The sequence below is a fragment of the Balaenoptera acutorostrata genome, chromosome 3, assembly GCF_949987535.1.
Source record: "Balaenoptera acutorostrata chromosome 3, mBalAcu1.1, whole genome shotgun sequence".
Classification (NCBI taxonomy): Eukaryota; Metazoa; Chordata; class Mammalia; order Artiodactyla; family Balaenopteridae; genus Balaenoptera; species Balaenoptera acutorostrata.
Genome location: NC_080066.1, coordinates 72,158,240 through 72,181,666, shown reverse-complemented (window position 1 = coordinate 72,181,666; position 23,427 = coordinate 72,158,240). Strand labels below are relative to the sequence as shown.

The window sequence follows — 23,427 nt, the reverse complement described above, 5'->3', positions numbered from 1 at the left end:
CTAGAGTAATTTAAGAGTTTGAGGATTCTGGAAACACCTCTTAATAGCAGCAAGGGCTACAGTGCAAGACATGATCTAGTTAGAACATATTCTAAAATGACGGTCACATGTGCATCTGCTAAATACAAAATAAGAGGTACAGATCATTAAGTGATGATATTCTTCAGAGGGAGGAGAATATTCTAGTCCTTATGGGGGTTGGGGAAACTTCAGGAAAGATGGGACTTGATCTGGACCCTGGAGGGTGGGAGAACAGCCTGTGAGCAGGGAAAAGGCTGGGTGGAGAGCATAACTCCAGGGAGAGAACAGCTTAAGCCAGGGAGCAGAGGCAGGGCAGAGTGAGGGGGAGACAAGCTGCTTGACTCAAGTATATCCATTGTGCTGAGAAGCTGTCTGCAGTAAGATGGAAGGGGTAGATCGGGGTGGAGCTGGGGAGGGTGCTGAACTTCAGGCTGAGTGCTAACACCATTCAGTAGGCAGAGAAAGCCCTGAAGGGGTCTGAAGGGATGGGGTGAGGGTAGGAAAATGGGGATATTAGGAAAGCCAGTCTATGCATGCTTCAACAAACTGCATAATCCAGGACCTTTCCATCAGCAGTCCATGGGTCTGTGCCCATGTGGCCACATCTGAGCCTGGGGCAAGGGGCTGGGTAGGTGGGGATTGTAGTAATTGGTCTACATGGAGTCCCCACAATGACACTAGTATTGTTTTTTAAAGGTGTTCACTATCCTCTCAAAACGACTTCATCCTTGCCCATAGCGTCAATAATCTAATACTCACACATTAAATTCTCCAGTTCTCTTCTAAGATCAAACTCACAACACAACTGCCCTTCAGGCATGTCCTCCAAGATGTCTCAAGGGTGCCTCAAACTCAACATACCCAAAGTGAACTCGGATCTTCCCCTCCCCCAAACTGCTCCTCCTCCTCCAGTATTCCTTGTCTCAAGGAACGTCTAAGGGGCACACAAGCTTGGGACTCATCCCCGATACTTTCTTCTCCTTCACTGCCACCCATCTCAAATCCCTGCCAGGTTTTCTCTCCTAAATCTCTGGAATCTAGCCATTTCATGCTACCTCCACTGCTACCGTGGAAATCCAAGCCCCCATTATCTCTCACTCGGACAACTGATGTCCATGTATCTTCTCATGCCTTATGATTCTGTTCCACACACTGGGATGAAAATGATCATTTCAAAACAGCAAACTAAGCCATTTCCACTGTTTAAAAGCCTCCAGTGGTTCCCACCTACTCTCAGAGTAAAAGCAAACTCCTGACAAGGGATTCTAAAGCCTTACAGTGTCTGGCCCCTTCTCCTTCACTTGCTGTCTTACTCTAGCCATGATGGCCGTCAACTTGCCTTGGTCTCTTGGCCCCCCAGAGGGCCTTTGTGTATGCTGCTCTGGATACTTGCTATGCTCCTCTTTGTCTCTTCCCACTAGTTAATTCTTCAGAGCCCTGCTGAAACAGCATTTCCTCAAAGCTTTCCCTGACCCCCAAACTTGAATCAATCCAACTAGTACAGTGGTTTTCAAGATTTTTTTCTACTGTGCCCCATAGAATGAAATCTATTTGACTTTGTGACCTAGCATATACATACATAAACTGAATGATAATTCTTACCCTTACTATATGATATATAGATATTTTGTATTATTTCACCTAAAAGCATTACAGAACACTGTTTGAGGGAAAAAAAGGGTGGGGGGCCTAAATCAATCTAATGGAACCGTAGCTCTCCTTCAAAGCACTTGGCACATTTTTTATGATTGTTGGATTAATATCTATCTCCCTCAAAACCTGCATTAGGGAGTATTTGGTATTTTGCTCACCATTAGAGCCCTTGTACTTATTAGCAAATTATCTGAGCCTCAACAGGCACTTAAAAAAATTTGAACAGTGAAAAATACAAATTTGTGACTAAGTACTTTTTCTTTGTAGTGCTTATTACAATTATAACTGACTTTAATTATCTGTATAATCATTAAGCTTCTCTATTCTAGACTAACTGCAGGAGGGCAGGAATCCTGTCTGTTTGCCCCCTTTTTATGTCTCCAGCATTTAACATTGTACCTGGAAAATGGTAAATAGAAATCATTTCCCAAGAACACCGTTCAAATCCTGGTAACCACATTCCGGCAAGAATGAGTTAATGAAGTTGGAAAATGTCTACTGCTCTGCATAGTTATCCACTCTAACACCAATTGCCTCAAAGACTTCAATCTTGGCTTCAGAGACTATGAAAAACCCAGTTTATTCCAAAAGGCAAATGGAAACAAATTCTTCATGGATAGCCAGGTGTGGCAAGTTGGGATCTACTGATGGGTGCACTCAAAAGTAAAAAGTTAATTATGCGGGACCAGCTTATTTGTTACAAGCAATTTTTTAAAAAAATTTAGCTGGAAATACTTGGAAATGTAATCTCTGGTCCCTAAATTCTACCACAGCTACTACTTCACAGCATTCACATTCCTTCTATATATATTATTCTTATTTGAATGGAACAAGACATACTTTGTACTTACCTTGTAATTCCCAGGATAGCTTCTCTGTGGACAAAACTTGTAGAAGTGAATTGCTACAACAGATGGTATAATCTCAGCTAAGCTTCTTGATACATCCTTGCACGAAAGTCACGTGGACATAGGAACATGAATGGTTTTAGACTGATTAAGTTGGTTAGCTGTAGCAAATTCTTTGACGTCATAAACTCAGGCACTCCCGCTGAACACTCTTAGTATTTAATATACAACTAATCTCTTTCATTTTCCAATCTTCCCTGTATTTACCTAATTTCTTAAAAATAAACGCTTTTGTTAGTTTCTCACAAATCCAGGGTCTCCTGGAAATTTGTCAAGATAAACAAATTTCTTGCATATACGAGATGATGAATCAACACATTTCTAGTTAGTCTCTGAAAGAGTTTAATTCTCTATTTTCATTAATTTATGTTCAATACATAGAGAATATAGGTATAGGTCAGGGATAGGAAATGTGCAAGATGAACTTGGAACAGAATACTGGGATTGAGTGGGAACTCAGGAGTGGAGTTAAAAGAGGCTCCCACTGGCCAAAGGTGAGGCAATCAATAAAAAAAGATAATAACAATGGATTGAAAGACAAATACATTTAGATCTGAGTTCATAATGATACTTAAAAAAAAATTCACTGGTAACTTTTGGAGGATGCTATGGAACTACCTCATTATTTTGAAAACTAGTAAATAAAATCATGTATTTATTTTTTTTTCCTATACAAATCGTACCCCAGGGTAACCAAATAGTTGATGAGGGGATGTTTCTCCTTTTAGTATATTCCAGCTGATAATTAAAGAAAGCAGGGCATAATTAAACTATCACTATTTTGCAAATCCAAATGAGTGAGTCTAGGTCTTGAATGTCAATGGCTGCTAAGATCACAAAATAAGACAATCAATTAGTCCTCCTAAATGGAGTACACACCAGGTCTATGAAATACTCTTGCCAGAAAATCCCGATGTTAATGTCATCAAACCTTTAGATCAGCGTGGTCCAATAGAAACATGTGAACCACATGTGTAATTGTACATGTCAAGTCAAACTCAATTTCAGTTCAAACTCAATTTCAAGTCCCCAATAACCATACATGGCTACCATATTAGACAGTACAGCTCTGTCTAATCATTATATTATAGGAATAGAGGCACATGTAATCACAAGGATGCAGTTAGCCAAATCCAGACTGGGAACTCTTTAGGAAAAAAATGATCTGATTTCTTCAAGTAATAAACTGCAAGGGAGTGAAAGTGCAACAGTACATAGGAGGAAGGAGAGAGAGACCTACGGGTTATCAGAAACTTAAGAGACACATCAACCAACAACAATGCATAGATTGCATCCAGATCTTGATTTGGAACAAAGTGTAAAACACACATTTATGAGATAATTTAAACATTGACTATTTGATGATACTAAGGAGTTATTCATTTCTTTAGGTGCAATAATAGCAGTGGTTAAATTTTTAAAATGTCTTAGAGCTACATAAACACTTATGAAGTAATATGGCATCTGAGATTTGCCTCAAAATAATCCAGTGTGATTGGTAGGGGTACAGATAAAACAAGATTGGTCAAGAGTTGACCATTATTTGAAGCCAGATGATGAAAAAAATTATACCATTCTCTTTACTTTTTAATATTTGAAAATTTCCACAATTAAAAAGAAAAGACTGTGGGATAAGATTACAATGATACTGTCCATACTCTCAGAAGTACAATTCATTAAAGACACTACTATAAGTCTTTCTTGGGACATCCCTGGTGGTCCAGTGGGTAAGACTCCAAGCTCACAATGCAGGGGGCCCAGGTTCGATCCCTGATCAGGGAACTAGATCCCGCATGCATGCCACGACTAAGAGTTTGCATGCCACAACTAAGAAGCCCGCATGCAGCAACTAAAAAGATCCCACACACCCCAATGAAGATCTTGCGTGCCTCAAATAAGACCCAGAGCAGCCAAAATAAATAAATATATTTAAAAAGTCTTTCTTCCTGAACCTATAAAGCAGGGGTCCCCAATGCCCACCCCCCCCCACCCCCGGGCTGCACAGCAGGAGGTGAGCAGCCAGCGAGCCTGTGAGCAAAGCTTCATCTGCCGCTCCCCATCACTCGCATTACAGTCTGAACCATCCCCACCCCCGCTCCCCTCCCCAACACTGGTCCCTAGAAAAACTGTCTTCCACGAAACCAGTCCCTGGTGCCAAAAAGGTTGGGGACCGCTGCCATAAAGTACCAGTGGCTGCTGCCACCACCACTACACAGGGCAATAAACTAGGAAAAACTTAACAAAAGACCAAACAAATAATAAAAATAATGCTCACTTTATTAAAACTTTGCAGAAGCTGAATGAGAGGAAAGAGGGAATGGTTTTTTCCACCTGAGGTTAAATGCTTTCTCTTCCTTGGGTTCTGCTGCCTGAGTTTTCCTGAGTCCCTGCTCCACACACTCTAACCCCATCAATGCAGGTATCTTAGTGGCAAGGCTGTCTGGACACCAAACATACATTGTACAATTCATCTTTTATTTCTACTCTTCCTGCATCTCGTCAGAAAATGGTGGAGATTTATAACAAAAGGGCACACAGGCCTACGGGGTTATGTGAGGCTAATCACATCAGATTCTGAGGTTTATGAGCTTAGAAACACTTTAGAGGAGTGCTGGCCCTCATACCCTGTTAACTCTGTAATGCATAATATATAAACTTAACAGTGCAAATGAAACAACAAAAAAGGGACAAATGTGTTAGCATCTTGTACCCAAGAGCTTCCAAGTACATGAAATCACTTCCAAAGTTGAGATGTCCTTTCCTGCTTATCCAGAGTTGGATACCGCATAAAAAGTTTGGTGCTTGAGACGCACCTTCCGGTAGCAAATGCCTAGTTAATAAATTTGAACTTTGCAGTAAATGTCTTTCATCAATGTGAAAGAGTGTGTAGTGATTTGGGAGGCAACAAATTGGGGGCAAAGGCTCAAACTAAAAAATAAAAATGATATTTATTTAGCTTTTTGGAAATATAAATAACATAATAAATGACAAAAAGGAAAACAAAATAAAACAAAAAACCTGACATGTTATATGACTGATCATCTCCAGGCACAACAGCATTTATTAATGAGTATAAAAAAATTAATTTTATTATTTTTATCTGCTTTTCCCCCAGCTTAAACTACATGTATATTTTTGGAAGCTTGAGTTCCTAACAAAATTCCACAATTTCCACTATACCGGCTCCCACAATGTGACTGAGTGAGGTTAATCAAGGTCCCACTCCCATAAGGAAATTAATTTTTATCCTTGTGGATTCTGAACAACCAGACCTCTAGGAACTTAAAAAACAGGTGCTTTCATTAGGATCCTTCTAACATGGGGAAAATGCAGCCATCATCCATTAAAACACAATCCAGTTTGGGTACAGGTACTCTTCAGGCTTTCCAAGTTCTCCACTTGACTACCAGACAAGGCCACCAGCTTTTCTGGCAGCCCAGCCTCTCCAGCTGCACCAAAAGTGGGATTCACAAAACTGAAGATAAAGCATTTCTGACCTTTCTTCCTGGAAGTTAGGAGGCTCTCTGGGTAAGAAAGGTAAGGAGGTTTTGCATCAAGCTTGCCTTAACAAGGAGTACTGGGGGAGGGACTGCTAAATCTACCCAGTGCACACCTGTGTCGAGGGTATGAGTGTATAGCGTATACTTATCCATCACCACACAAGAAAGATAAGAGTAAGCTTATAAATCCCTCTGGACCAAGCCCCTCAAAACAGAGGCAAATTTCATGAACCAAGGCCACTGCCTGTCGTAAAAACCTCAGTTCACCTAGGTCCTTTCCTGAAGAACCATATTAATCTCCTGATTCAAGAGGCACCTTGGCCAGGACAGAGGACAGAAGGAAAATGTAACTTCTGGGTAGGTCAATGCCACATGGAGTTTAGAGGTTGTGGTTTAGACTACAGTACAAGAAGATGGCGGCGTCACTAATACTTAGAGCTGGAAAGAGCCTTGGCTGGACGACACTCCTGGAGCATCTTTACTAATGCAGCTGAATGGCGGTTGCCCAGATGTCGTTGCTGGGGAGCGGGGGAAGAACCCATCCTTGGGGAACGGAGTTGCCTTTGGGATGATCAGATGGCACCAGGTACTGATCCCAATCATGCCTTAATGAGAACATTACAGAACAACTGTTTATTTTTGTTTCATTCCAAGCACTATGTTAGCAACTAAATATTCTATTTCAGGACTTCGCTTTCAAATGACCGATAGGAGTCCATTAAAGAACTTGATTTCTAGAAATTATGCAAAAGACTATTTCTTAAATGTATATATATATATAAGTGGGAAAAAACTCCAAAGAACTTACATTTTATGGATAACCAAATAATTAATATACAGTCGATCCTCATTATTTGCAGATTCTGTATTTGCAAATTTGGCTATTCACTAAAATTTATTTGTAACCTGCAAATCATTACTCATGGTGCTTCCATGGTTACTTGCCAACACGCACAGAGCAGTGAAAAATCTGAGTCACCAAAAGGCATGTTCCCAACTGTGGTAGAACAAGGTGACACTCTGCCTTCTTGTTTTCAGCTCCCCTACTGTAAACAAGTATCCTTTTTGTAGTCTGTTTAGTACCACGTTCTTCAAATTTTTGTGCTTTCTATTGGCATTTGGCTGTTTAAAATGGCTCCCGAGTACAGTGCTGGAGTGCTATAGCTAGCATTAGAAGGCTGTGATATGCCTTATGGAGAACACATGTATGTTAGATAAGCTACCTTCAGGCATGAGTTATAGTGCCATTAGCTATGAGTTCAATGTTGATGAATCAACAGTATGTATTAAATAAGGTGTCTTTAAAAAGAAAGACAAGGTTAGGTATTGATCAGTTGATGAAAATGTTGTGGCCAAAGGCTCACAGGAGCTTAGCTCTGTATTTCCTTCAGGAGCAGCAGTTCAGTATTCTCTAATTCAGCATTTGCAGTTTTATAGAACATAGCTGCTGTAAATAATGAGAACCCACTGTAATATATTTAAAGGCTAAAACTTGTATATTAACCAGAAATACACTTTTCCCAGAACAGAGCTAAAGAGTACTGTTGGACCTTGGAAGGATCCTCAGAGAGCACTTAGTTCAGTGGTTTTTCAAATCAGGCTTTGAAGACACTTAGGCCCCAAGTAGATGCTTTGGGGAGTCTAGAAATAACAAAGTGCTTCCAGTCAATAACACATTTAAACTGCCTGTGGAACCCATTCATTCATTCTGTTATACAAACTGATTTTTCAAAAGATTACATTTGGGAGGGTACTACTGTTCACATTTGAAGGCCACAGTCTAGTCCATCATTTTCACCTTGTAGGTGAGGAAAGTGAGACTCAGAGCTGAAAACTTTACCCAGCTCATTAGTAACTGCAGATTAAGGTGAGACTCCTTGTTCCTAGCTCTCTTGGCTTTGACCAGTAAGAACTCACAAGTCAGTGTGGGTCTTTGTTAACAGTCTCCACAGATGAGTATACAGGGAGGGTTTCTTTTCCTTGGTCTGTTTAGCAGCAGAAGAGAATTAGGAAAAGGAAGTCAATGCTTTAAGTCAACGTAACAGCTATAGCATGGGATAATACAGAGGGCAAGTCACAACCTGAGTTTCAGTGTCTTCACCTGTTAAAATAGGGACATCTACTTCTCAAGAATTGATGAGGACTAAACAAGACGTATGTGGCATGCTTCAAACGTGGAAACATTCTATAAACTCATAAGGAACTAAAAAAAAATAAAATAAAAAGATATAGTAATAGCCCTCAACAACATAAGCACTTTGTCAACTGCTTCTTGCTACCTAAGGGAACGAAAACATGGAGAATGCCCCTCTGACCTTATCTGGATGAGCGCTGGCAGGGAGTGCTCAGCTTGGAGGTAATACTGCCGGAAAGGCTGCAAGAGGTGAGCAAGTGGGAACTCATCTGAAAAAGAAAAGGCACAATACCATGTCATCATGCTTCATATGTACAGCATATTTCTCAAGGCAAAGTGACTTAGTCTATGATTATACAATATGATCAAATGTGTTTCATCTTTATCCTTGATTTCCAGGATATAGTTTATAATTCAAATCCTAAAGGATCCTTCCAATTTGTCACCTACCACCTCTTAGCTTAGGTGGAGATCATCCATGAGGAAAAGAGCTGTCAATCTAGTATTTTTCTTTTCTCCACTGGTTACAGAGGAACTTACCTGGATCCCCAAATAACTTGGACTCAATTTCACGCTTCTGTAGTAAAAATTTCTCTTTTTCTTTCCTCTGTTTCTTCTCTAATTCTCTTTTCCTCTCTTCCTCTTGTTCTCCTTCCAACATAACTCTGAGGGCTCTCTCTTCAGCTTCATATAATTCAGAGCGTTTTTTAATGAGTTTTCTCAGTCGCTGAAGGTGATGCTCAAAGGTCTCATCTGCTGAGGCTGGAGGACAGACCCCTGGGCAAAAAGATGCAAATGACATTTTAGATACAACTTTTTCTTATCCCCAAATCCATGTTCTAATGAGCAGACTCAAAGTCCTACTTACAGTATGAATTTGGTTAGAGTTTACAAATTCCAACCAGCCTTCAAGGCTCAATTCGATCTTTTTGAGTCTTCAATTAATTTCATCCTAACCTGACTTTCACTAACTCCTCTTTCTGTATCACACTACTTAACCTTTGATTTTGTTTATTTCTTAATGGTTTTGATCCTTCAGTTGGAGAATTCCTCTACTAAAGGGAGGAATTGTCTTTTACTTCTTCACTGTGAAATTCCTACAGCACAGACTCCTAGACCCAACTAATAAACAATTTTTCCTCTGACTGAGTCTGAACTTCTGAGAGCGCACACTTGGACACTGAGGAAGAAATACACTTAACCAACCACAATAACCTCACAGTCTGCTGCTGAGGGCAGGGTGACCAAATGTTTCATTTGTCCAGTTTTAGCACTGAAAACTCAGTGTCCTGGGACACATGTGATGGTTGGTCACCCTGATTTGGAGGTCTGACTCTTTTTTCCCTCAACCACGGCAGCTAAGTAGTTGCAGAATTCACTCTCCTATCTTCATCTCCAAGGCTAACATTCCTTCAGATCATTTTGTCATGATTTCTTGGCTTGAACAAGTTTTCACCTACTCATTCCCACCTATGGAAACTCTACAACTCAAATCCATCTTCTACTAAGTTGCCAATTATTTTCCAAATACACACAAAATTCTTATGCACTGAGAAATTTAAGCTGTCACTTTGTTGTTTCATAATAATTTCATGGTTTTATTTCATTTCTTTACCTAGACCAAGGACTGGCAAACCTTTTCCATAAGCGGCCAGACAGTGAATATTTTAGGCTTGTGGGTCATACAATCTCTGCTGCAAGTACTAAAATCTCTCAGTACAGCAAAAATACACAGACACGCCATCAGCCCCAAAGTGCCTCCAGACCCCTGAGAAGGTGTGGCCTGCTCCCATCTCGGTGTGCTGGCCTGCACCACCCGCGCTCATCCCCCTCAGCCTTTCATGGATCCCTCCTGACCACCACGACACACTCCCTGTGAAACGGCACCCCCACCAATCCTCCTCCAGACCCCCTGAGACGACATGATCTAGGTTCCCTCTACCTCTACCATCACTTCTCCAGTTCCTGCAGCTCCTAGATACCAATGCCTTCTCCGTTATTCCCCTTTAGCCACCCATACCTTAGGGCCTCGCGCAGTCTTTGGACCTTGGCATGATCAGAAAAAAGTTTCCACCTCTGAAGTCTTAAACCCAATTATTCTCTTCTCTGACTTTCTACCTGAAACTCTGTCAGCTTCACTAAAACCTCCAATCTAATATGTAAGATTTCACCAAAACATGTGGTTGCGCATTAAGCAAAACCCCAATAGGCCTGTGCTCTGTGCTCACCTGCCAAATGCAGACTCATTTGATTATGTGACCTAGTGCCAGTGTATAGTTACATCAGCTCAGCCCATAGTGGCACCTCCCTACAGCCATACTCCCGTGCGTCTCTTGTTGGCTCTCACTCATTCCTCACAACAATTATTTCAAACATTCACTTCCCTCCTAAAGCCTTACTTCTCTACTCTTAGCAAACCACCTAGCATTTTCCCTAGAGAAAAGAGGCCATCAGGCAGGAAATCCCTTAACTTTTTGCCGCTGACTTCACTCATTTGCATTACTACCCATCCTTGCCCTCTTCGTTTTCATTTCAGTGGAAAATGGGTCCTTCTCCACTTAGTTAATTCCTCCATCTGGGATCTGAATCTCCCTACTTCCTGCAGGACCTCAAGCCATTAACTATCCCTCCTGCTTCTCTTCACAGGCAAACTTTTAATAAGCTGGACTCACTGTCTGCTTTTCTTATCTCCTATTCCCTCTTTGATCTAGTCTAGTCTGGCTTCTACCCATACCACTCCACTGAAATGCACCCAGCACCAGTCACTAATAATCTGTTGGGTACTAATTCCCATGGATGTTTATTAATCTTTATATTACTTGATAATAATAATAATAATAAACACTTATACAGCATTTACTACATGCCAGGACTATTTTAAACACTTTATGCATGTCTACTAATTTAATCATTGCAACACCCCGTGGATCGGTACCATCACTATTCCCTTCTTACAGGTGAGGAAAAACCAAGGCACAGAGAAGTTTAAGTAACCTGCCCAATATTATGCAATCTCTCTGAGCATTTGCCACTTTCCAGAAAAATTAAGGGGTCTACACTTTCCTCCTATCTCTGACCTCTCTTGATATCTTTTGTGGCCTCCTCCTTACCCATCTTGATTTTGACATTCCCTAGGATTTTGTCTTTTTGGGCCTCATCTCACACCACACAATCTTCTCAAGGTCAGCCCTACTTACAGCTACATGCTGATAAACTCTTATCCAGGATGTACCACAGGCACCACAAACACAACAGGTCCCAAACTGAACTCATCAGCCCCAAGCCTGTTCCCCCTCTTGTTTTCCTGGTCAATTAGAATGGTATCATCACTCATTCAATAGATCAAGCTAGAACCTGAAAGTCATTTTTTTCCTTCAGCTCCCACATGCTGAGTTCCCCCAAGTTATTTACTTATATGTATACACACACACACACACGCACACTCTACTCACATCTCTTAAATCTGTTTACTTTTCTCCAACTCACCATCTGACCCTTAGTTCACACTCCCATATTATCCCTGCCCAGACAGCAATAGCCCTACCAGTCTCTCTTTTTTCCTCCCTCCTAGAAGCCCCAAACTTTTCTCTACTCTGCCAGCACTCATCTTTGTCATCTCTACTTAAAATCTTTCAATGGTTCCACTCAGCTTTAACCATAGGTGAGAAGTCTAGCCTAGCAAATAAGACACTTTGAGACGTGGCCCTGCTTACATAGCCAGCTTCATTTTCTCAGCACAGTGAGAGAAGTTAGAAAGTTGCTCTTTTTCTTTTAAAGTATCCAACAAAACCAGTTACTAGATACTAAATCGTTTTACATTCAAGTCAGTTAACTCCACAGAGCCTGCTTATTTTAGATCTTAATTTCTCCTAAAATTTCTTCCTTCTTTCAGACCAAAGTGAGGAAGACTAATAGAAATTATGTTGTACAATAAATTCACTTGGCATAAGTTTACTGAACACTCAGCTCATGGAGGACATGAAGTAAGGGAATATGAAATAGTAGCCCTCAGGTTTTGCATTATTATAAGGAAGAGACAGAGGTAGACACAGTAGATGCAAACTCCCTCTGATTCATGAATGCTTTGTGGGGTCATCTGATTCTGAGACCTGAATCTGAATCAGCCAGTCTGGAGGCTGGCATGTAGAAGTTAATCATTTAGCTAGTGAATGAGCCTGACTGAATGCACATGTCCCAGTGACATTTTATTAAGGATCTGAGCAGCAGTTTTCAATTATATTTTAAACCACACAGGGCAAATCATTTGCTACTGTGGTACTTGCTAATTTGTGTACTCTCAAATATCCCTGGTGAATGTCAATGGCCGAAAGCCTACTAAATAAGGCAGCATGTTGTTCAAGCCAGGTGCAAATGAGAAGGAGCAGTAGGTCACCTCAGCCCAGATCAGGGAAGGATGGAATTTACTGTATTTACTTTTGAAGGATAGTGAGAGCTAAAAATGGCAAAGATGGTACTGAAGGCCCTCCAGACAAACAGACTGGCAAGAGCAAAGATGCAGGCAGGCAAAATGGAAAGCACAACTGGGGAACTTCTAGAAAACCAGTGCTCCCTCTAGAGGCAAGAGGAGACCACTGAGGTTCTCTGAGTCCAAAAGTGACACGCAGGTAAGCCAGGGACACCCATGCAGTCTGCAGGGCACTCCCTGCCCCGTCCAACCATTCACACTTCTACAAATATCAATGTTTCAGGTTTGAAATGTATATGAAGGAGCATGCTAAGTTTTCAACACCTTCTGAAGCACCAAGTAAAGACAGAATAGCTTTCACCTTGGTATATGGGCAAAGTTGACAAGCCACGCCAACCTCACTCAGAAAACTGTGGCCAGGAATGCCTGGGGTGGCAATGATGAGTCAAGAGGAAGACAGTGCAGGACTTCCCTGGTGGCACACTGGTTAAGAATCCGCCTGCCAATGCAGGGGCCATGGGTTCGATCCCTGGTCCAAGAAGATCCTACATGCCTCAGAGCAACTAAGCCCGTGTGCCACAACTACTGAGCCTGCGAGCCACAACTACTTAGCCTGTGAGCCACAACTACTGAGCACACGTGCCACAATTACTGAAGCCTGTGAGCCTAGAGCCCGTGCTCTGCCACAATAGAAGCCACCGCAATGGGAAGTCCCTGCACTGCAACAAAGAGTAGCCCCGCTCACCGCAACTAGAGAAAGCCCGTGCGCAGCAACACAGCCAAAAATAAATTAATTAATTAAAAAAAAAAAAGAGGAAGACAGTGCGGTGGGTTCCCACATCCTTTTCAATCTTGGCTACCAGGGATAAATATCTTCTGAGGCTTTCTACTTCAAAAGTTCTGAGGTACTGCTGATAAGCTTAGTTACCCTACTGGGTGAAAATAATGAAGTATCAAGCATTTTTCCTTCAACAGTTTTGGGGAGGAGGGGGCTAGGGTAAAGAATGGAAAGAAATGCAAAGCCATGGTTACCTTTCCTTGCTGCAGCCTCTTTCCTGAGTTTCCTCAATTTCTCCAAGGCCCGAAGAATGTCCACCATTCTTTTGGTGTCTGCTTGTTTTTTCCTCACTTCAGATAGGACACCATCAGCAGCAGCTTTAAGTTCCTGCTCCTGGAGGAGAAAGAGAGCCCATGAGACCCAGTATGGAACCTTACGAGGAACAACCTTACAGCAGAGAAAATCTGCCTGGCCATGAGATTTCAGAGAATCAGACAGTCCCAAGGTTAAGAAAGACTCTACTGGATCTACATCCCAATTTCCTGGGCCATGCACAACTCCCCTCTACATTGGTCCAGCCAAGGGATTATCTTCTCTGCATCTTCCACGTGGGCTCTTGCCTTTGTTTCTTCCTCAGAATTTCTCAAAGTGTGGTTCAAGGAACATCTGCATCCAACTTACCTTGTTAAGTTGGGGCTCTCTTATTAAAAATGCAGACTCCTGGATCCAAAGATTCAGACTACCAGGGAAGATAAAGAATGGGGTTGGAAAGGCCTAGGACTCTACAATGTTCTCAGTAATAACCTAAGCACGGTTTGTACCCCGATGCTCTAAAGTCTCAAGGATCTCTTTGATATGACAGCCTTTTAAACATCTGAAGACCCAATCTTACTCTTAAGTTGGTTCACATGTAAGCTAAATAACCCTGGTTCCTCAAGTCACTACTCACAGGACTCTGTCTCCAGTACCCTCACAGTGCGTGGTAGGGAGGATCTTTTTGCCTAAAAGCTCTTTTCCCATCTGTCAAATAAGCACTATAGTTTCACCATTACAGACACCCATGCTGTTTCACTCTTTTGTTTCTGGAACTGCACATGTTGCTTTCACTTAGCTTTGACATTTCCTACAAGACTCAGCTGAGATGTCACCATATCATCTGGGAAGCCTTCCTTGATACCTTCCCCCAGTGGATTAGATATTCCTTCTCTGGGCACCTACAGTTGAAATCCTAACACACACCGTGCTATACAGACATGATCCCCCGTGGTGCTCTAAGCCCCTCAAAGACAAGCACTATGTCCTATTCACCTCTACTTCCAGCACTCAGCAGTGGGCCTGCCATAATGGGCCCTCATTAAATGTCTGGTGAACTGACTCAAATTCCCTTAGATTAAGGCATTGCCTCCAAGTACTCTCCTTTAAAGCGCTGATATATTCCTGGAGGTGTGAAGACAAAGCTTGCCATCAATATACTTTAGAGGGGAGATGGATCAGACTCCAGGGCTGTAGCAGACACAAGGAGGACACAAGCTGTACCAGCTGGTTGTGGAGAGTGGAGGGAGAGGGGAAGTCCCTAGAGGCATTCAAAAGTAATGAGAATGCCTTAACTATTTGACCGATTTCCAGTTTCACCCTGGCCCTCTACTTAAGTTAAAACTTGAGATCAGTAGGCTTTGGAATCGAGCAATCTGGGCTCAAATCAGGAGTGAAACTGCCACAAACCGGTTGTGTGACTGTTAGCAAGTTAACCTCTCTACGCCTCAATTTCCTAATCTGTAAAATTGGGATAATACTGCCTACCTCTCAGATTGTTACAAGGTCTGGCTTAGGTAAGGACCTTAGCATAGTGCCTAGTACATAGTAAGTGCTCAAAAATACCATCGTTGAACTTGGGATATTGTTGAACTTGTAAATAAAGGAATCCTGGGAAAATCATCACTAGTGCCCCATCAGCCAATTAGGGTATATGTTCCTTGAGAAAAGGCCCCAAGTTCTCTTTATTTTGTATTCTTAAAATCACCTAGAGCAGGACAAGACGCAAGGACCCAGATTCTTGTTCGTCTTGAATGTTACTAAGTGGACAGAATGCTGGAGAAGAAAACAGATCTGTCATCCCTGCAAAACCACTATGCAATCCTATACTTTGTATTTATGGGACTTTGCACCGCACCTAGAGCATTTGTGTTGTGTACTGTACACCATTAACACGCAACCAATACGGAAATATAAGGTCGGAAAGGCAAACTATCTTTTTATTTTACGGATGAGGAAAAAGAGGCTTAGCCCTGAGGAATGACAGTGCAAAGCCTCAAGCCCCATCGGGTGTCAAACACCGCTACCCCTGCTCCCGTGTGCATCCGCTGCTCTTACCCGCTTCTTCTCCTCCACCTCCTGCACGCACTTGACCCTCCAGCGGTCAATCTCCTGCTCGCGCTCCGCTGCCCGCGTGGCCTCCGCCTCCCGCTCGGCCTCGCGTTCCCAGGCCCTCTCGCGAAGCCGCAGCCGGCGGCGCCGGACCCTCTCCAGCCTGCGCCGCGCCTCGCCCACATAGGCTGCCTGGGTCAGGAGCTGAAGTCGCTCGGCCAGCTCGGCGCGCAGCGGCTGTGCCTCCGCATGCAGCTGTGCCCAGGCCACGCCGTCAGCCTCGGCCTCGCGCAGCGCATGGCCCAGGTCGCGCAGCCGCCGCACCAGGCGCAGGGACCCGCGCAACCGGGCCCGCACCTCGCCCAGGCTGGGGCCGGCGGGCGCGCGCGTGGACTCCGGGCAGCCGGCCCGCCGCGGGGTTCCGAACACCGCCTCTAGCCACTGCCGGTCGCGCAGGCGCTGCAGGGCCGCGTCCCCGAGCACGTCGGACGGCGGCGGTGCTTCAGGCCAGCGCGGGCTCCAGGGCGGCCCCGGGCCTGGAGGCGGCGGCCGCGGGCGCTCACCGGCGTCGTTCCCTAGGAAGGGCCGGCACTGAGGCGGCGGGGGAGGCAGCGGCGGTGGCGGCACCTGGTAGAAGGAGCCGCCGCCGCCGCCCCCGCCCCCGCGGGAGGCTTCCCCGGGGGCCCGGGGCTGCAGAGCCAGCGGGGGCTGGAGGAAGGGGGCGGAGGCCCCCGGAAAGGGGCCGGGCCGCTGGGGAAGAGGCGGTGGGAAAGCCGGAGAGGGTAGCGGCGGTGGCGGACAGCCGAAGGGAGCGGGAGCCGGCGGCTGCGGGGGCGGCGGGCCCGGGCGACCCGGGGTGAAGAAGGGTGGCAGAGCCATGGCCACCACGGAGGGATTCTGAGAACTGACAGGAATCTGAGTGTTCCCAGCGAAAGTGTCTTCCGGGAGGAAGTGACGTATACCGCGCGCGACATAAGTGTGACGCACCCGACCCAGGGAGCCCGGCGCATGAATGGGCGTTCATTCAACCCTTCAATTCATAAATACTGTCCTTACTGAGCATTCTAGGTGCGGAGCTAGCCCCTTTGCAGTGCGACTAACAGATACAGTTCCTCTCCTCGTAGAACTACCTATCTAGTAAAGAAAACACATTAATCAAGTAATCCTGCAATCAAATGCAAAAGGGCAGCGGCGAATGTAAGTACTACCAAAGAGGAAAAAAGGGCAAGAAGAGCTTATAGGAAAATTAAATTTAAAGAGGTTGGGGAAGGTTGTCCTAAGGATTTGAGACTCCATCTGAGGTCTGAAGGGTAATTATGAGTTAAATAGTAGAAATAGAAGAGAAAGAAGAGAGGGACGCACAGTCCAAATGGGAACAGCATTTACAAAAGCCCCCTAGTAGACTATAGGAGTAGGTCTGGTGCGGGAACTGAAAGAATGCCGGTGTGGATGGAGCACAGAAAGCCTGAAGGGAGCCTGGTGATCCTGGGAGGTGGACAAAATCGTAGCGTCCAGGATCTCATATCTTAAGAACAGTGGGAAACCACTGGAGGGTTTTAAGCAGGAGGGACAGGGAAGGCCATTCACTCCACATGATTAGATTTTTAAAATTAAACTCTGAGATAATTGTAGCTTCATATAAAGTTGTAATAAATAGTACTGCAAAATCCTGCGTACTTGTTACTCAGTTTCTCTTGCAAAACTGTATTACAATATCACAACCGGGATGTTGACATTGATGGTCAAGATGCAGAACATTTCCATACTTCCAGGATCCCTCATCCACTTCCCTTCCTTAACCTCTGGCAACCACTAATTCTCCATTTCTATAACTGTTGTCCTTTCTAGAACGTTATATAAATGGAATCATACAGTACATAACCTTTTGGGATTTACTCTTCTCACTCAGCCTAATCCTCTAGAGATACATCCAGGTTCTTGCATCAGTGTTCCTTTTTATTGCAATAAAGGTGTGCAAAAAAAATGTGTGGATAAAACGAAACCACACTTTGTGTAATCATTCACCTGCTGAAGGATATTTGGGTTGTTTCCATTTGGGGGCTATCATGAATAAAGCTACTATAAACATTTGTATACAGGTATTTATGTGAACACAAACCATCATTTCTCTGGAGTAAATGCCCAGAAGTGCAATTAATAGGTCATACACCAGTTACATGTTTAGTTTTTAAAGAAACTGCCACATTGTTTTCCAGAGTGGCTGTACCATTTTATATTCCCACCAGCAATATATGAATCATCCATTTTCCCTGCACTCTCATCAGCATTTTGTGTATTTACTATTTTTTATTTTAGACAACCTGATAGATATGTGGTGATATTTCATTGTGGTTTTAATTTGCACTTCTTTAATGGCTAATTATGTTGAATATCTTTTCATATGCTTATCTGCCATCTGTATACCCTCTTCACTGAAATGTCTGATCATGTCTTTTGCCCATTTTCTAACTGGATTTTTTGGGTTTTTTACTGCTGAAGTTTGAGTTCTTTATGTATTCTAGATATTAGTCCTTTGTATGTGGTTTGCAAATATTTTTCCCCCATTTTATAGCTTGTCCTTTCATCCTAACATGTTTGTTTTTTCAGAGCAAAAGTTCTTAATTTTGATGAAGTCCAACTTAGCAGTTTTTCCTCTTATGGATCATGATTTTGGAGTCAAGTCTAAGAACTTTTAGCCCTAGATCCTGAAAACTTTTCTCCTGTGCTTTTTCTGAAAGTTTTCTAGGTTTACATTTAAGTCTGTGATCCATTTTGAGTTGATTTTTGTATAAGGTATTGAGACTTAGTTTGAGCCCCCACTTCCACCCCACCCCTTTGGATGTCCAATTGCTCCAGTATCACATGATTAGAGCTTTACTTTTCAAAGCTGTAAAGTGATGGATGATGCCTTGGGTAAGAGTCCAGCTCTGTACCATGAGAAGAACCAACATGAGCCTGACCTCACTTCCCAAGGGACCGCTAGTATTTCTCAGAAACTTTGTAATATTCTACATATTTATTTGTATCTTATGTATTCAGTAATTAGGTAATACTGTACATAATATTTAAAGGCTTCAGTTTTCGTCTTAAAGTTTATTAGGTAAGGTATGGATATACCTTTTTATTTTCTAGATGTATACTCTGTTGTCAATACCATTTATTAAATATTCTTTTCCTAATTTGAAATATCACCTTTTCCAATACTAAATTCCCATATATATTTGGGATCTATTTCTGTACTTTACATTCTTTTCCATTGGTCTGTCTGTTCATTCATGCACTGGTACACACTTAAATATTTAAAGGTTTATAATATTTTAAAAACAAAAGATGCAGTCCTTCCTCATTCTTCATTCAGTTGTTTGTTAGGTGGAGAGGCTCTGGAAACAGTCTACCTGGAGTTAAATTCTGGCTGTTACTTACTAGTTGTGTGACCTTGGGAAAGCTACTTAAACACTCTGGGCTTAAGTTTCTTCATCTAGAAGGGTTGATAAAGAGTATGTACCTCATAGAGTTGTTGCATTAAATGAACAGAGTGACACAGAGTAAGCACTATGAGTGTGCATTATCATTTTGCTTGTTTACCATTCTTATGTTTTTGTGTGAACTTTAGAATCCATTTGCCTAGTTTCATTTTAAAACTTATTGGCCTTTTATTGGAATATTAAATTTATAAATTAACATAGGGATAACAGACATCTTTATAATATTGAGTTTTCCCATTGAGGAACATGGGATACCACTTTTCATCAGATTTGCAAAAATACCTACCCATCCACTCTTCCACTTACACTGCTATCATCTTAGTCCAATCCATCATCTTCTAGTAGCCTTATTATAATAGCCCCAAGTGCCCCTGATTTAATCCTTGGTCCTCTATAGTGTGTTCTCTTATACCGCAACCAGAGTGGTCTTTTAAAACTTACATCTGGTAATGACATTTCTCCACACCAAACCTTCCGGCAACTTCTCATCTCACTCAGAATCAAAGCCTGGAAGGGAACTGGAAACAGCAAGATCAACTTGTAGTTTACTGTGGAGGGGTTATGGGTTCAAGAGAGTTATGTTTTGTATGTTGATAAGAATTTATCTGATTGATATATACACACTACTATATGTAAAACAGAAAACTAATAAGGACCTACCGTATAGCACAGGGAACTCTACTCAATACTCTATAATGGCCTATATGGGAAAAGAATCTAAAAAAGAGTGGATATATTTATAACTGATTCACTTTGCTGTACACCTGAAACTAGCACAACATTGTAAATCAACTATACTCCAGTTAAAAAAAAAAATGTCCTAAAGATTGTAGGAGATAAAGGGCAAGTGCTGGAGAAATGTCCACAAGTAGGCCTCTAGTCATGTTTCCCTCCATTTATCTCAGCACCTTCCCTTCCCAACAATCTAAAACACATTATCTAGTGATGTCCAATTCTCATGCTTAAAACCCTTTTAATAGCTCTCCACTACTTTCTGCATAAAATTACAACTTAATCTGGCATACAAGATATTCTATAATTTTTTAAAAAACGTACGGAGCACCAAATATATGAAGCACCATGTAAGTGCTGGTTATAGTTAACAAAACAGGCATGATCGTCATGCTAGTGGACTTAACGGTGTAGTTGGAAAGACAAGTGAAAAATAAGCTTGGGGGTTTGCTATAGAACAGGAAATACTAGGCATTGTTTAGATGCTTCTGGGAATGTTTCAGAAGGAAGGAGACCAATAATGTAGTAGAGATACTAACAAAAGAACCAAAGGCCTTAAGAAATGAGAGGGGATGATGGGATCCCCTCATAATAACATGGAGTGACTGAGTTTTGATAAAAGGGATCCTTCAGCTGTAACTGGAGAGAAAGGTTGGGTGCTGAAGCAGATACATTTATAGATTTGATGGTGGGAAGATGAGTTCCATCTTTTGATGGTTTCTCAATGAAAGGCAAAGTCTTCAGTAAGATGGAGAGGGGAGAGAATACATTAAACGGTCATCTCAGAGGAGTAACATGAAGTCGTACTGGTTGCCTATTTCTCAACTCCTAAATCTCCCTAGTTGTTTCACATTTCTGAGATTTTAATTTTCATTATTCCTTTCTGGAAAATTCCTACTTGTTCTTCCAGATCCATCTGGGCTATCACCTTTTGTGCCACACCTGGTACCTACCTCACTTCCATTATTATAATGCACTGATGTTTGTATTTGCTTCCCCTACTAGACTAGTAAACTTCTTGGAAAGCTTGGTCTGTATGCCTAGTGTGGGGCCCATGCAGGATATTTAAGTAAGGATTTTCAATCAGTGTTTAACATAAACAGACTTTTTGTCTGTGGAATCTACAACTAGGAGAATTTATTAGAGGAATATGAATGTGTCAGGATTAACAGTCTCTAGAATAAAGCCACTCATGATATCTGTGTCCTTTTAAAAATGGCACTGCATCATGGACACACCACAACAATGGCTTTCATTTAATCCTTTTGTTTTATTCAAATGCCAAAACAAGTTTCAAGATACAAATCGTAGTTATACTCAGTTGTGTTTAATTTAAAAACATCAATTATGCTTTAACTTTCAAAACCAAATGTAAGTTGTTGTGACTAAAATGTCTCCCAGGGCATTTCTGGAGGACTGCCTTTAATATATTTAGTAGCTACTCCAATTTTCACTCTACAAAAAGGAAAATGATGAGGCTGTAAGAAAAAGATAAGGAACAGTTATAATATGAAAGACTTCCTGAGAAGAACTTCAACCATTACTAGGGAGACCAAGAAAGATACCAGTTTCTGTTCTATACTCTAGCAACCAGGCTTAAACACTTTGCAAAAGTGCATTTCTGGTCCTACCCCAGCCATAAATAGATATCTAACATCTCTTATTACATCACAGAAAACCCAATTTCATCAACAAGATGTAGAATTTGCTAATAGCTTAGGGTTCTTTTCCTAAGAAAATGGGGGTGGGGGCAGTAAGGGGAAAACTCAAGAGTTTATAAACTAAAAACTGAAAACAAATGTTTAAAAGTACTCTGATTTAAACAATTTCCAACGAGGCTGAACTGAACGAACAGTATAGGAACGTCTATCAATATAGTGGGAAAGAAAAAAGTTTAAAAGGTACCCAAATATTTTAATATTTATGGAATCAAATGAAATAATTTTCACTGTTAAGTCCCCCAAATTTCCCCCACTGTTTAGTTTTCTTATATAATGAAAGTTAATAACTTATATTTTAGTATGAACACATTCCCTTCTGCTGATAGCATACATTTTCTTTAATATTCTATGAAGCTAAAGAATTAGACAAATATCCAGCACCAGAAAACAACAAAAAACTAAGTACTTTAGGTAAATGTATTAGGATGTTTTATTTAGCTCAGCACATGGCTGTAATGCTACTTTTAGAATTAGGTGTAGGCTTTTTCTGAAGATTTAAGGCAGACTTCAATTCCATCTGCTCACTCATGGTACTAAAATGGACCAAAGATGGCAAATAAATCAGACAAGTCAGCAAGAGAATGGCCTCTTTTTATAGTCCAATGGGGAAGTTTAGTGTCATGCATTAGTGGATAAGACTAAGAATACAGCTAAACAAATCATCAAAATAAGGTTCTTCAGGGTACTTTTTCCATGAAATCTTTAACTACTTGGAAACTACCTGTTCCAATTTTTAAGATGAAAAAAATTATAATATTTTCAGGAAACAAACATGGGTAGAAAAGGCTAAACTAAAGAATGGCATCCCAATCTTCAATTTTAAAGAATTTATTTTCCCATTTATAGTTACATTATTGTAAAATCCACAGTTATTGCAACACCTGCATTGCTTAAAAGAACTCCTAAGAATTTTTTTAAAGCATATTTTTTAAAAACCAAACCAAAATAATGTACATTTTGTCTCTGAACATTGTGTCATTAAAGTCCACGTAATGTCAGTCTGTATAAATCAATGTGATGTTACATTATATACATGATCTGATTTTTATCCTAAAAGCTTCTGACCATGTATGATATCCAAGAGAGATCCAATGCTTTTAATGTCAGACTGTAGAGACAGTTATGATCCTAAACAAAAGAAGGAAAACTTTATATACAGGACAGAAGTCTGACAGTTTAGCTGTTTGCAGCATCTGCTTGACGAGGCCATCCTTCTTCTTCAACTCCAGAGTCATACTCCTCTTCAGAGGATTCTTTCGTTGGAGCCCTATAATGAAAAGCCATCAGTGTTTTTTGTTTTTTTAAATAAGAATTAGGGGTAAACACAACTTCTCAAAAAAATGAATAATAAAAAATTAATCCACTTAGCTAGAAATGACACACAAAGAAGGAAAATATTAAGAGCACTTCTAATACTAAGATTGCTTAATGGTAAAACATGGGAAACATTTAGAGCACACAACTAAAAACTACAAGTAGTTTTCCCAAACAAATTTTTACTGAAATAAATCAACAACAAGGCTTCAACTGTGAAGGCCTTTCCTCCAGCAAAAAAGTAGAATCTATTATTTTAACGAAAATGCTTGACATTTAGCATGTCAATGATAAAGAAGTGGAAAGCTTCTGATCAAACCAATATGACTCAAATTAGTCAAAATTATGATCAGACCACCACAATTCCTTTATATATTAATATTAAACAATA

General features: G+C 41.5%; 2 protein-coding genes across 4 annotated transcripts in view; both read right to left on the bottom strand.

The window, feature by feature from the left end:
* Window positions 1-4,841: 4,841 nt before the first annotated feature.
* PDCD7 (programmed cell death 7) lies at window positions 4,842-16,698 on the bottom strand. Its single transcript, XM_057544605.1, has 5 exons — window positions 15,791-16,698; window positions 13,675-13,813; window positions 8,757-8,993; window positions 8,398-8,485; window positions 4,842-6,687 (listed from the first exon to the last, which is right to left on the bottom strand). The coding sequence occupies exons 1-5, from the start codon at window positions 16,661-16,663 to the stop codon at window positions 6,564-6,566; spliced, it is 1,461 nt and encodes a 486-aa protein (XP_057400588.1). The 5' UTR covers window positions 16,664-16,698; the 3' UTR covers window positions 4,842-6,563.
* Window positions 16,699-21,251: 4,553 nt separating this feature from the next.
* The window catches only part of CLPX (caseinolytic mitochondrial matrix peptidase chaperone subunit X), a 36,913-nt gene continuing 34,737 nt past the window's right edge, over window positions 21,252-23,427 (bottom strand). For all 3 annotated transcript variants that reach the window (XM_028167352.2, XM_007166014.2, XM_007166013.2), the window contains one exon: window positions 21,252-22,989. In XM_028167352.2, coding sequence (XP_028023153.1) covers window positions 22,899-22,989 — 91 coding nt within the window. In that variant the 3' untranslated portion in view covers window positions 21,252-22,898. The remainder of the gene's footprint in view (window positions 22,990-23,427) is intronic.

Bases quoted from the DNA above. Each gene is read 5' to 3' on its own strand.
- PDCD7 (XM_057544605.1), bottom strand. From the start codon at position 16,663: ATGGCTCTGCCACCCTTCTTCACCCCGGGTCGCCCGGGCCCGCCGCCC. The intron at 8,994-13,674 runs GTAACCATGGCT...CTTTTTGCCCAG, and splicing joins AGAGGCTGCAGCAAGGAAAG to GGGTCTGTCCTCCAGCCTCA. The intron at 8,486-8,756 runs GTAAGTTCCTCT...TTTCTTTTTCAG, and splicing joins CAAGTTATTTGGGGATCCAG to ATGAGTTCCCACTTGCTCAC.